This window comes from Belonocnema kinseyi, chromosome 10, assembly GCF_010883055.1.
Source record: "Belonocnema kinseyi isolate 2016_QV_RU_SX_M_011 chromosome 10, B_treatae_v1, whole genome shotgun sequence".
NCBI classification, from domain to species: domain Eukaryota; kingdom Metazoa; phylum Arthropoda; class Insecta; order Hymenoptera; family Cynipidae; genus Belonocnema; species Belonocnema kinseyi.
In genome coordinates, this window is record NC_046666.1 from 106,666,699 (window position 1) to 106,679,677 (window position 12,979).

Sequence of the window (12,979 nt, forward strand, 5' to 3'; positions counted from 1 at the left end):
GAGATTTATTGCATCGACCAAGATCATCAACCGCAACTCTCCGCTAATCGAGACAAGGAGGAGGCACCAACCAATTCTGCGATCATCGATCATACTTAGGATGGAAATCCCATTTTCCACAAGAGACCTGAGGGACAAAAGCAAAAATCCCCAGGTGAAATTGAGTTTCCTCAATCAACTGTCCCAGTAGAGGGTCCGAATAGTAGGGTCGGGTCAATACAACCAGCTGTACCGGTCGCTTTCGAACCTCAAAGGGTCGGGTTACTGGTAAAAATCAGATTCTTTGGAAAGAATTGATTTTTTAGTTGATCTAAGTTCAAATAGATAGAAGAGGGAAAAAGAGGAAGACATAGGAAGTCTTTCGCACTGCACTATCAAAGTCAGAGGCACTTTTCAATAGTGTGCTTTTACGTTCCCGTGACCTTTCCTTCATTTTATTTCAGTCAAAAATAATCAACACCTTGAGCTTGAGGGAAGAAAGTAAATTCTCAAGTGAATCAACTTAGTAGATAATTTATTCCAAAAATTTCTTTTCGCCCAAAAAGATCGATCTTCAAAGAATCGAATCAGAATCGAACATCCCTAGCCTACCCTTGTTTCCCCTTCCACCAAAGATTGCTTATGATTGGTTTTCTATATTAAATTCGGCCTCCTAATATACGAGAAGTGGAATTGAGCGTTCTATAAGCACTTCAACTGATAACACAGGTCCAGGTAACCTTGAGGTACGTCGAGATTTTTTTCATCAACAAGCTGATCTGAATGATCATCAATAATCGAGAGAAGAAGATCGCACGATGGAAGATATGGTTTGGGCTTTGATTGGAGATGGTCGTCGTAGCGAGCATATGATGCTCGCGGATAGAAGACTTTAATGGCGAGGTTGGAACCGCACGAGCTAAGGATTGGCTAAACACTGTATTCCATGAAAACTCTACACCTTTGACCTGCTATGTTCGCAATTTAGACGGCCAAAATTTAATTGAAAAAGGGAGCTAAAGATTAGTATTTACTTCATGCAGCAGAAATTGAGAGCAGATTACATCTTACTTCTATTCAAAGGTAAAATTGTGACTTAGTCTTGATCTGAGTTTTTCGGAGACCACATGTGATGCTATGGTGCACATACCAGTTAGAACGAGCAACTTTACGACATTGTGGCCCACCAGCGTATCAACAATCAACGTGCGGAACGAATCAAAGGATACGAGAAACCAACTCGAAATGAAACTCCAAAAGCAAAAGCTGGCCCTTCACAGTCTTCAAGCACGGAGAAAGTGAGAACGAGTCAAGACTTCAAAGCAGAAAGTCTGAAACCACCACGTAGATCACATCCGAGAGCACCTGTCAAAAATGGCAATAGCGAGCCGAAGTGCTATAACTGCAACCGATATAACAAGAAATTTCCCTGGATCGAGTAGGGAATTACCTATGTAAAAATTTGAAAAACGTTCTAGCCAATGACGTCAGAGCGCAAGTCGATTCGGGAAATTCGGACTGTACTTCGAAGGAAACTCAAGCGAATGTAGCAGGTTTTCCAATTAAAACTGCGAATGTTGCATGGAAAAGTTTGGCTCTAAATCACTACAAAGTTAAGTCTCTCGGTTACGTCGTCGTAGATGCATCATTACATTATGTTGGAGTTCATAACATAAAAGCTTTATTGATCTCAGATGATCATCAAGATATCGTTATGCTCATCGGAAGATCATTTACAGACGCACCGTTAGTGGATTACTACAAGGAAGGTGATGTGTTTTGAAAAAAGGTAGGATGCGTTTCTTTCGGAGCTCCCAACAAATAATGCTGTAAATTACCATTTTTCTGCTATTGAAAGTATTAAAGTGTCGTCACGTTCAATATATCTTTTGAAAGTTCTCGGTAGTAATTGTGCGTAACTTGAAGTTTCTGCTGCTAATTTTTACGAAAAAGAAGAATCTTTGATAAAAGGATCAACTGTTTTCAAGCGAGATATATCTCCTTTGCCGCTTATCAACGTTCCAGAGGAGAAAAGGTCGCCTATGGAAGGCCTCGTAAATGTATTGAATAAGTATTGACATGTAAAATCTATAAGTATGTGTATGTTAGGTTGCACGTCCTCGACGGAAATGAATATTAAATAAAATAAATGTAGCACTTCAACTTGAAGCAAGCTAAATAGAGCGAGTGGGGATGAGAGCAAAATAATGAAACAGATTATAAGTGAAAATAGAGATTTATATTTTGTTAGAAAATACTGAATCACCGTACGCTATCCCAGTGCTATTAGTACGTAGAAAGAATGTAGATCCGACGTTCGTTATCGATTACGGAAAATTAAACAGTCGATAAACAGGCGAACAAAACGCTGGATTTGGCGCAAGGGTACATACAAGTTTCTCTATCGAAAGAAGCAAGATCAAAAACGGCTTTCATAATCCCTGACGAAACTGGCGAATTCACACACAGGCTCTTCGATCTAATGGATGCTCTGTTTTACTTCTCGAAGCTGATATATCAAGTGAAATATATCAAGAGAAAAAAAGATTTGATTCTACCTTGATAATATCTTGATTCCGGGTAAATTATGGAATGATTTATAAAAAAGATAAAGTGTTGGAAGCCTTGTCGAATGCTGGCGTAACTATAATTTTGAAAAAATGTTATTTCCTAATGTCAAAAGTTGCTTATCAAGGATTTAAAATTTCTAGCATAGGAATTAAACCAAGCGAGACAAAAATAAAGGCTATTCTTGGATTCCCCGAACCAACTGACGTACACAGTACGCGATGCTTTTTAGGTTTAGTAGGTTTTTTTAGACGGTACTGGGCCATTGTATAACTTGTTGAAACAGAATAGGCGTTTTAGTTAGGGCGAATTTGAGAAAAACGCATTCAGGAAGTTAATTATAATCAAGAGTATGAAGCCGGTGTTACAACCTTAATCGCCGAATCGAGAAACTGATCTCCACACGGGCGCTAGTTCTAAAAGTCTACTTTCGATCTTACTTACAACGTGCCGGCAATATAAAATTACATTCCGTTTACGCAATGAGCCGCCCAACAACAGAGCCTGAGAGTAGTTATCATTCGATAAGCTGGAACTACTCGCAATTGTGTGGGCTGTGACGCGTCTTTGAACTTTGTTGATAAACATCAAATTTAAACTTGTTACCGATTTTCGTTCTCTAATATATTTAAATGTGCAAAAAAACGAAGAATCACCATATCGTGCGTTAGAGTAATCTTTTGTACAAATAAGAATATGAAACCGTGCATCGACCGGGAGAGAAAATGCCCCATGTAGATGCTTTAAGCCGTGCGCCAGCGAGTAACGGAGGAGATGATTTAGTAGAGCGAATAGTATGCATTTTTTGTATCATGAATGGCGACGTTGAGATTGTAATGTGCCAGTATTTGGATGAAAAGTTGCGAGTGAAAAGAGAAATTAAAAAAAAAAACTGGCATCGAGCGTACCACTCATGAGAAAAGTGAGGTTGAGGATTTTTAATGGAAAAATGGAATTTTTTACAAGCTAATCAATGAAAAGTTATTGTACGTCGTACTGGAATCTATGCGAAAGAGTATGAATGTGCTTTACCTTGACTGACAAAGTCACACGGGAATTGAGAGAACTTTGAAAAAATTCATGAATATTATTTTTTGCTGGGATGAATCGCTACGTCAGACAACAAGTTTATAGTTTTGTAAACCGCATGCTCACAAAAGATAAAACATGTCACCCAGCCGGGGAATTACATTCAGTAAAACCAGGAATCCGAACTTTTACAATCATGCATATAGACTACGAACGCCCTTTTGTAAAAATTCCTAAGAATTTTTACGTTTTAGTTACGACAGATAATAATCTGACGAAATTCGTTATTTTGAGAGAAGTCAAACACACTAAGAGTATCAACGTGATTAAAATGATGGAAGATATTATTTTGGTCTTTGGTACACCGGGGAGAATTATATCTGACCGTAATTCGTGTTTGACGTCTCGTATGTTCGAAGAATTCTGTGCAAGGCATGGTGTCAAACGTACCCTTAATTCGCCTAAGCTTCCCCAGGCAAATGGCTTTGTTGAACTTGTAAATAATACGTTAATTCCTACAATCCCTTTTGTAAAAACTCCTAAGAATTTTTACGTTTTAGTTACGACAGATAATAATCTGACGAAATTCGTTATTTTGAGAGCAGTCAAACACACTAAGAGTATCAACGTGATTAAAATGATGGAAGATATTATTTTGGTCTTTGGTACACCGGGGAGAATTATATCTGACCGTAATTCGTGTTTGACGTCTCGTATGTTCGAAGAATTCTGTGCAAGGCATGGTGTCAAACGTACCCTTAATTCGCCTAAGCTTCCCCAGGCAAATGGCTTTGTTGTACTTGTAAATAATACGTTAATTCCTACAATTCAAGCCAGCCGTCAAGACGAAAAAGGGAGAGATTTGGACAAGAAGTTGAAGGAAGTTGAACGGAATCTCAACGAGTCCCCGAACAAATCTACTGGGAAAAGTCCATTTGAGTTATTATTTGGATTTGTTCACCGCCACGATGAAGAAGTACGACAACTGACGATAGATAGTGACAAGCGGTACACAAAGCCTTCAGAACTACAAAAAGAAGCACGACAGAGAATATTGAAAGAACAAGGAAAATATAAATGAAGATACGATCAAAACAGAGCCACTCTAATCAAATATGCAGTGGTTGACATTGATTTCATGAATCATGTTCCTGAACCGACAGGGAAGTCCCAAAAAACTACAACGCAAATTTCGAGGTCTGCTTGTAATCACCGCCATCTATCCAGGAAACACGCAGTAGCTGCCCGACGTATAGATCGAAAGGGGCGTAGATACGCTTCCACCGCTTATGTGAGACAACTCAAAATTTGGATTCAGTCGAATCGTCAGACAACGAATATGTCAAAGGGCGACCTAAACGAAATATGCGGTCTCCGAAACGTTACCCAGAACCCAAATGGGTATTCTTAGAGAGCGTTAATTTATTTTGTAAGATTTAAATTTGTAATATGAAATCGAGCACGAGTTTACTATGCGGGTGGCCGAATGTTAAAGTTTTGAATATTAATAGTTATGCGTGGTACTCCTACAGATGACGCTGAAGGGCGAACGTTAGAGACGTACATGAAATGGATAGCAGTGTTCGAAAATGAGCGCAACGAGAGAGTTTAACCGAGTGCGTGATCAAACGAATTCGAGCTTATTGTAATATTTAATTTGAATATACTTGATTACTTATTAAAATTTGGCGCACTCCTTGAAGTGTCTACCCTCGCCCCCCACTAAATATTGCTTATGATCTGGTTTCTATATTAAATTCAACCTTCTAACAAGAAAATGAATTAAAAAAATGTCTCAACAAATTAGATTTCTTTTAAATATTCTATCCACCCGGTTCTTATTTCTGGACCTTGCTCCACGTTCAGGAACTTGAGCAGCTCCTGCTCCATTATTCCGACGCTCTTCGTAAATAATGTGCATTTCGGCATGCAACATATTGGTGTAAGCAGCCATTCGGAAGTGATGCAAGAATACAAAGACGCAATTGTAAAAGAACGGGTAATAGATATAAAAGATCACGAACGTAGGACAACAAAGCAATCGCACAAGAATCTAATGTATCTGACAGATTAACTACATCCTAGTTTTCATGTAGATAAAAAACAAAAAAATAACGACACATCAATATTTTAATATGGAAACAAACATTTAAAATTTGTTGAAATTAGTCTGAATTTTTTTTAAATAGAAGTATCATGAACTAAACTTATTCTGTTAGATATTTACATATTAAAGCAAATATTAAATAAATACACTCATGGGATTATTTTTATGACTGAAAATTTAAATAAGTGCTTTAAAAAACGAAAGAAAGGAAATTAAGTAGCTTATTTTTCTCTCACCTTAAATTAAATTGTTTAAATAAGAAAATTCCATTTGATAATATGAAGTCATTTTGTGAAATTTCTTTCATTAATACTAATCTTGAAAAATAACCAAAAAGGGGTCATCGTTGTTATCATGGTTGCAACAATATGCGACTGATTCTCACTGATGTGGATTTATGTTTTTATGATATGACAAACGTTCAAGGCTGTGGTACCGCTGCGGTACTTGTCATTACACAGAAGCCAGTATTGATGCCATATTTGTCTGCTTTACTAGGCGTAAAATGAAGAAATTATCAAAAGCATTTGTAGGTTTACTGATATTTACATGTGGTCATATTCCGAGAATGCTAAAAGCAAGTACTAGAGTTCTCCATAAATTTATTTTAAATCACGGAAGCTAAACAAAATTTGTCAGAAATTTTTCTTTCAATACTTGTGGCACGGTTGAAGCACGGGTATTTCCTGATTCTCAGAATTCCGCAAATAGTTTACGCGAATGAGCTTCATATTCGAAGGAACTGCTTCATTCAATCAATAAACGTTTTGATTCACAATTCTGATTAAGCAGAACAGCGAAGAAGTTGGGAGGTACTCGAGTTCCCCCAATTCAAACTAATGCCTTATTCAATGATTCTCAAATAGAGTGAGGGTCGGACTATCACTGAATCCCTCTTAAATCTATATGAAGATTGTAGCACGTGGTATCTGGTGAACATTCGAGTGTATATGTGGTTAAGTTTGGCAAAATCAACAAACAAAAAAACATGTATGGGTCGTCATGACCCACGTGGTAGTTCAGTGTATACATGATATATTTTGGCAATAATATTGGCCTTAATGAGTTGAAGCCACAGCAGTACAGTTCGTTCTAGAAATGAATAAAATTCACGAAAGCGATTTCATCAGTGTCCAATAGTTCATGAATAACAACAACGAGAAGAAGCAAACGGGCAAAAATGACCCACTTTGTCTTTCAATTGTAAATTCCCTGATTACGAATATGGTCATTAAGTAATCCAAAAATTGCAATTTTTAATCGCAACTTGAAAGAAACGTGTTTAAACAGACATTTTTTTGTTTTTCAGAAAATGTCTAACACAGTAGAGGTCATTGGAAAATGAAGGGGGTGGGTTACTGGATAGAGGCTAGGAGTGTGATCCTACTGAACCTTACTTTTTTTAGTATTGCACCTTTAACAAACACTCTAATCCCTGGCCATAGAATGCCTTGTTCTGCATTTTTTTCAAACCCGTATCTTTTCAAGTTTTATCTTCGAAATTATTTTCTCTGGTATTATTATGTCCATATTCGTTTCGGGACTTCAACGTGGTTCTTTTCAGAAAGAAAATACGATCTTCGTTCTTGGCGGGTCCTTTCATGGTTATATTCGTAATCGGCGCCTCAAAATTCCTTAGTAAACAAACTGAAAAAACAAATTTAAAGTATGACACCCTTCAGAAAGGTATGAGAAAACAGTACTACGCATGCGTAAATCAGCGATAGTTTGTTTTTGTCACATAAATTACTTTTCGGCATACTTTATTAACAGAAGTTACCATAATTGGTTTTACGAATTATGATACAATATTTTTTTCACAGTTAAACTTCATAATCTTCTTTAAAAAGTTCGCTTTTTCGCAATTGTATCGCCAAGTAGTATCTTAAGATTATTTTTTTAACATTTTTAGGGCCTGTGTAATGTCTCATCAACTTCGAGCAAGTGTCCAAAGTACGTACTTTCCAGACTTCGGCGGGCTCTTCAACACAAAGGAATTGTCTGCCGTCAGAAAGGGTAAGAATTTTTAAAAGAAAATCGAGTGTAATGAGCATTCATGACTTCATGAGCATTCCGCAATTATGGAAGGTATAAGAAGTGCTACCATATTTATTCGCGATATCCCCAGAACCTCTTCATAACCTTACTTTCGTGTGTTAAAATAGTACACGGACGTGCCCAAAATGGAGGCAAGTATTGGCCATAAATCGTTATTGCTCAAGCTGTGTGAATCAGTCGTGTTTTTTTCTTGTTAGTAATTATATATTTCTTCAAGGGGGGGGGGGGGCTCTGCCCCAAAACCCTTTGGACATAGGCTTCGCACCCTGCATCTCACCAGGGCTGCCTTCTAGACCCTGCATTCCCAATAGACCTCTAGCCTAGATCGTTAAATCTAAATTGCAGCAGAAGAACCTGTTTCCAAGCTTGTCCTTACGCTCGGCTATATAGGCATACTTACCTCCCTTGGTGCGTAACGTACTATTATTATTATGAAAAAATTGCGCATTCTAATCATGCCTAATTTCAGCATAAGTTTAAACCTATTTTAATTATTCTGATTATAAAAATTGCAATCAATATAATTCTATTCAATATTTGCGTCATCCTTCTCGACGAAGTGCTGGAATTAGACATTCTTCCGTTACGTCAGCCTAAAGCGGCTTCTTCTTAGGTACACCAAATGGTGTTACTGGACCGGAGAATCTTTGTACTGAGACCGATTTGGGGGCCTACCTCGACGGCTATTTCTTGTCCGAAGAGACTTTTTCGAGATAGTTGATCAACAGATCAGTCTTTTTTTTTAACTTAAGGGTCTTTGATGCTTGATAACGCTACAGGATTATCCCCTTTGTACGAGTGACTCTTGGGGCGATTTGGATAGCCTTGCTGCTAAGGTTGAACAGGGATTCAGAACCTCGAGGGCCGGATTCTGTTGTCGACCTGGATAAGAGGGTACCCAATGGGCGTTATAATACATTTTCAACACTTGTGTCATAAGTAGGACTCACTGGGCGTTCAAATATATTTTCAACACTTGTGTCATGAGTAGGATCGAATGTTGGGAAGGTGGGGTTATTTTAGAATCCTAAGCGACAAGTAGACACTTCTTGTATACTAACAGCTGAAGATTGATTGATCGAGTATCAGAAATATATTAAACCGATGCAGTGAGCCAATTTGGGCACTCTGGCCAAATCAAAGTCATGATGGATTTTCATCATCTTGCATGTTAAGTTGCTTCAACTTATCTACGTCCCATTTTACTGCACATAACGTGTAGAACAGTATAGAAACGGCCAGAATATTGGTCGCCTGAATATCATTTTTCCCTGATAATTTGGAAGCCCACATTTCCACCTATGAGTTGAACAACCTGATCATCATGCGATGATGTAGTTTCTATTCTTCCATTGTGTAGGTGGACGCAGACACACTTTTCCAGCCCAAAGCTCATGCCAATCGTTGTAGAGTACCTATTTACCGTCGCAACAAGGATGTTTAGGTTATCTTTCGATGAGGCAAATAGTTTAAGGTCGTCCATGTATAAAAGGTGATTGAACTTAAATTCTCTTCTGCTCGGCAAGTCACATAGGTATCCAGAGTATTTGCTTCGGTGCACAATATATAGAGGCAAGGGGGAGATGCAAAAAAGTATCGGATTTTGAGAGTCTCTTTAGAAGACCCCCTTTTATATGTGACATAGCTTGATAAGCAGTTCGTGGTTAGTGTTATCGAATGCCTTGATGGAATCCTGGGTAATAGACCTGTCTATTTACAGGTTTTCCCTAAAACCTGCCAGCCCTCTCTTGCATCCACGATGTTTAACTATTACGCTCTATAACAGTTCGATAAATGCTAATATGCTCCCTTTGAGGAAGCCAGTGGATTGCTTGTAGATGTTTTTTAAAGAAGCTATTGCCGGTCGTTCTTTGTACTTAACAAATCTCTGATCTCAGGAATCAATATCTTGCAACCTTCCACTAACCACTGCAAAATGGGTTGATCCCTTTTTAAAAAAGCAGTAACTATACGAGTTAGATGATGCTGCGTAGAAGTGAACGTCTTCCTCTTGACGTTGCAACAGTCGTCTCTGGCAAAAGTTACGAAAAAGTAAGATAACTCAAGCGTCTTCATTTAACTGATGAGTAACTCCATATATTTGTTCCCCGAAGACAAGAATCTCTTCTCGACTAGGTGTATTTTCGACGGCACATGACGTTTTATTGAACCGAAGCACAGTGATAAATATGGGAAACAATTCGAGCCATGCGAGGATTTTAATCGAATGATAAATTTTTTTTTAATTCTTCTCTAAAAATGTTATATTTAATATTTCCAGTGAAAGAATTTTTATAACTAACCATATACGTTTATTTCTGTTGCTTTTTTAATTATAATCAAAATGTTGACATGTTGGAGTCATTCTGAGAATGGTTTCGTATCCAGCGACCAAAAAACAAATAGTACACCTAGTCATCTTTATGTAGACTCCCGAAAATATTTGTCAGTCCTGCGTGATTTTCGAACAATTTCCACTGATGTTGAGGCAAGCCGTTTCATGGTTAATTAAAAAAAGTATATGGGTAGTTATAAAAATTCTCTCACTGGAAATATTAAATATAACATTTTTAGAGAAGAATTGAAAAAAACGTTATCATTCGATTAAAATCCTCGCGTGGCTCGAATTTTTTCCCATATTTATCACTGTGCGATGGGAAGGATAAATGGAAAAGGTGGAATTTTCTGGAATCCACTGTACTCGCCGTTTAAGTCGTTTTTTGACTGTGGAAAGAGCTCTTATTTCTTGCAATCAATGCTGCTTGATGGTGAAAAGTTTATAATTGTTCAGCTTGTGATTTTCTTTCCGTAAATTCCGAGCAAGTTCCCTAACTTTGGACTGCACTTTTTATTTGATGTTATGTAGGTAATCACGCACTGAACATTTGATGTATTATTATTTTATTGTTGCTAAGTAGAAAGGCCATTGTTTTGGAAACTGTATAGTTCATATTCCAGAGATATTCGCTGGAGGATGTTGCTTGGATACCTGATCTCTGAAAGACTGAGGTGTTTTATGACCATATGTGACGTGCCACGAGAAAAGGGGACTAACACTAAAAAAATCGAAAGTCTTTTTTATCTTTATAAATAGTGTTTGAGTTGCTTTATCCAACACAGAAATCAGAAAAAACTTTGTGCATTATTTATTATAAAAAATAACACATTATTGGGCCGTAAATAGAGCATTTCGTAGCGCGACTTCGGACCACCGAAACCCGCTTCCACCACTACCCAGAAAACATAGTTACAGAATAGATCTGTAACTGTTCTAGAATACAAAAGAACGTGTTCTAGAACAGATGAGTAACATGTTAAGAACATGCGAGTAACTATGTCATCCCTCATACGCTAGAACAATTCTGTAACAGTTCTAGAACGCTGTGACTTACAATCTGTAATATTTCTAGAACTCGGTTACCAGTGTTGTGTAACAATTCTGTAATATATCTGGAACGCTGTAGCAACCGAACTGTAACATTTCTAGAACAATTGTAGAACTTTGGTACGCTGCGTTGTAAAAAATCTAGGACAATTCTATATTGATTCACGGAAGTAAGTAATTTTAGAGGTATGATTTTTACGTGATTTGAATTCTTGAACTCTGTAATCTTAAAGTATAGAATTCGAAACCTGAGAAAGAAGGGGTAGGGCCTAATGCGTGAAAGTTCGACACCTATGATTTAAAAGCAAGGGTGCCGAGATCTTAGTTCTCTTACCAAAGTGTAATAAAATCAAGAAGTAGTGCCGTGAATTAATATCCTGAAATTTCTCTCCGTGTAGACTGGTGTACACTTTTTTTTAAGCAGGAAATGATTCCAAATTTTTTCTTCGATTTTAGTAGCCACTTCGCGAATAAAAGAAAAAGTTTCTTTTACGTCAATCATTAGTGGTAAAAGTGAAGTGATACTCTAAGGATTACCGAATATAACATCACCGACATTGATGTCAATTTACTTTTTTATTTAGAAAGAATTTTGTCCATCATTTTGAGTACTTGTATTTCAATAAACTAAAAATTAAAAAATTTGAATCAATAAAAACTTTCTTTGTTATCAGGTGAATGTATGTATTAATAATGGCGGAGAATTAAAAATGGAGACCTCTTTCTGACAAAATAATCTTTTATCTCTAATATTATTTTTTAATTGCTTAACTTTATTTAATTAATAATAGTTAAAATTTCTAAGTCGGAAGGGTCAATATTTTGTATCCTAAAAAATGGACATAAAAAATACGTTTCAAAATATGGTTCATGCGTTCTGAAATTTAAAAAAAAACTATGGATACAACTTCCCAAAAACAACTTTTTTCCTGCTTTTTTTAAAGAAAAGAATTTTAAGTTCCATCGTTATTAAAAATTGTAAATATTCAGAAAAATTTACAGTCAAGTTCAATCTTAAACGTTGTGAAATAGTATAAAACACCTACAACGGGAAAAAAACGAAATATCAAGCGAAGACAAATTGTAATAGATTTAAATTATTTATTTAATAATTATTTTATTGATATTCCTGTTAACAGTTCGTATATACATATCATTTACATTACGTCGTATAATAATAATTAATTAGAAAAGGACACCTTAAAATTTGATACTTTACCTTTTCTGAACCGTACCTTATGAGGATCGCTTTTGCACCGAGTTTCAACTTACCGGTTTAGCGCAGTGGTTAGCACTCCCGAATGTTAGGTGATAGATTTAGGTATAGATATGTAGGTTCGATACTCCGTAGCCTTTGTAATTTTATTTGTAATATAATGCTTAAAAATGTGATATATGTATTCACTCTAAACAGGACTATTAATATCTGCAGACAAAATACTCTCAATCAATTAATATTTAATATGCATCTCCAATATATAAGAAAAGGGAGAGTTGAGAATTCCAAACATTTCATTTTGAGTTTCACAGGTGACAGTTCATAGGTTGAATTCTCAACTCTCACCTCGACGAGCCTTGTTTTTCTCCGCGACTCAATTTTTCTTTTCCCCTTTGACCATGAAATTTTTTACGTTAAACTCGCCCCGATGTTCCGATTGGTTAGCGCACCCGTAAGCACCGCGCACCAATCACAAACTGGAAAGACTGACAGGCTGGTCGCGCTTTACCAGTAGCCCATATAAAAATTAAGATTAAAATCTGACTATTATTAGTGCAACTGCTTAAACGATACAAATACGAATAGTGCTGGGGAAATTATGATTATTTTATTATTTTTTACTATTTTTATATTA

General features: G+C 36.7%; 1 protein-coding gene across 5 annotated transcripts in view; it reads left to right on the plus strand.

The window, feature by feature from the left end:
- The window catches only part of LOC117181480 (maternal embryonic leucine zipper kinase-like), a 252,964-nt gene that overhangs the window by 207,747 nt on the left and 32,238 nt on the right, over positions 1-12,979 (plus strand). For 4 of the 5 annotated variants that reach the window (XM_033374181.1, XM_033374183.1, XM_033374180.1 and 1 more), the window contains one exon: positions 7,596-7,699. The exons of the other annotated variant lie outside the window; for it this stretch is intronic. In XM_033374181.1, the coding sequence (XP_033230072.1) occupies positions 7,596-7,699 (104 nt within the window). The remainder of the gene's footprint in view (positions 1-7,595; positions 7,700-12,979) is intronic. 5 annotated transcript variants of the gene reach the window in all.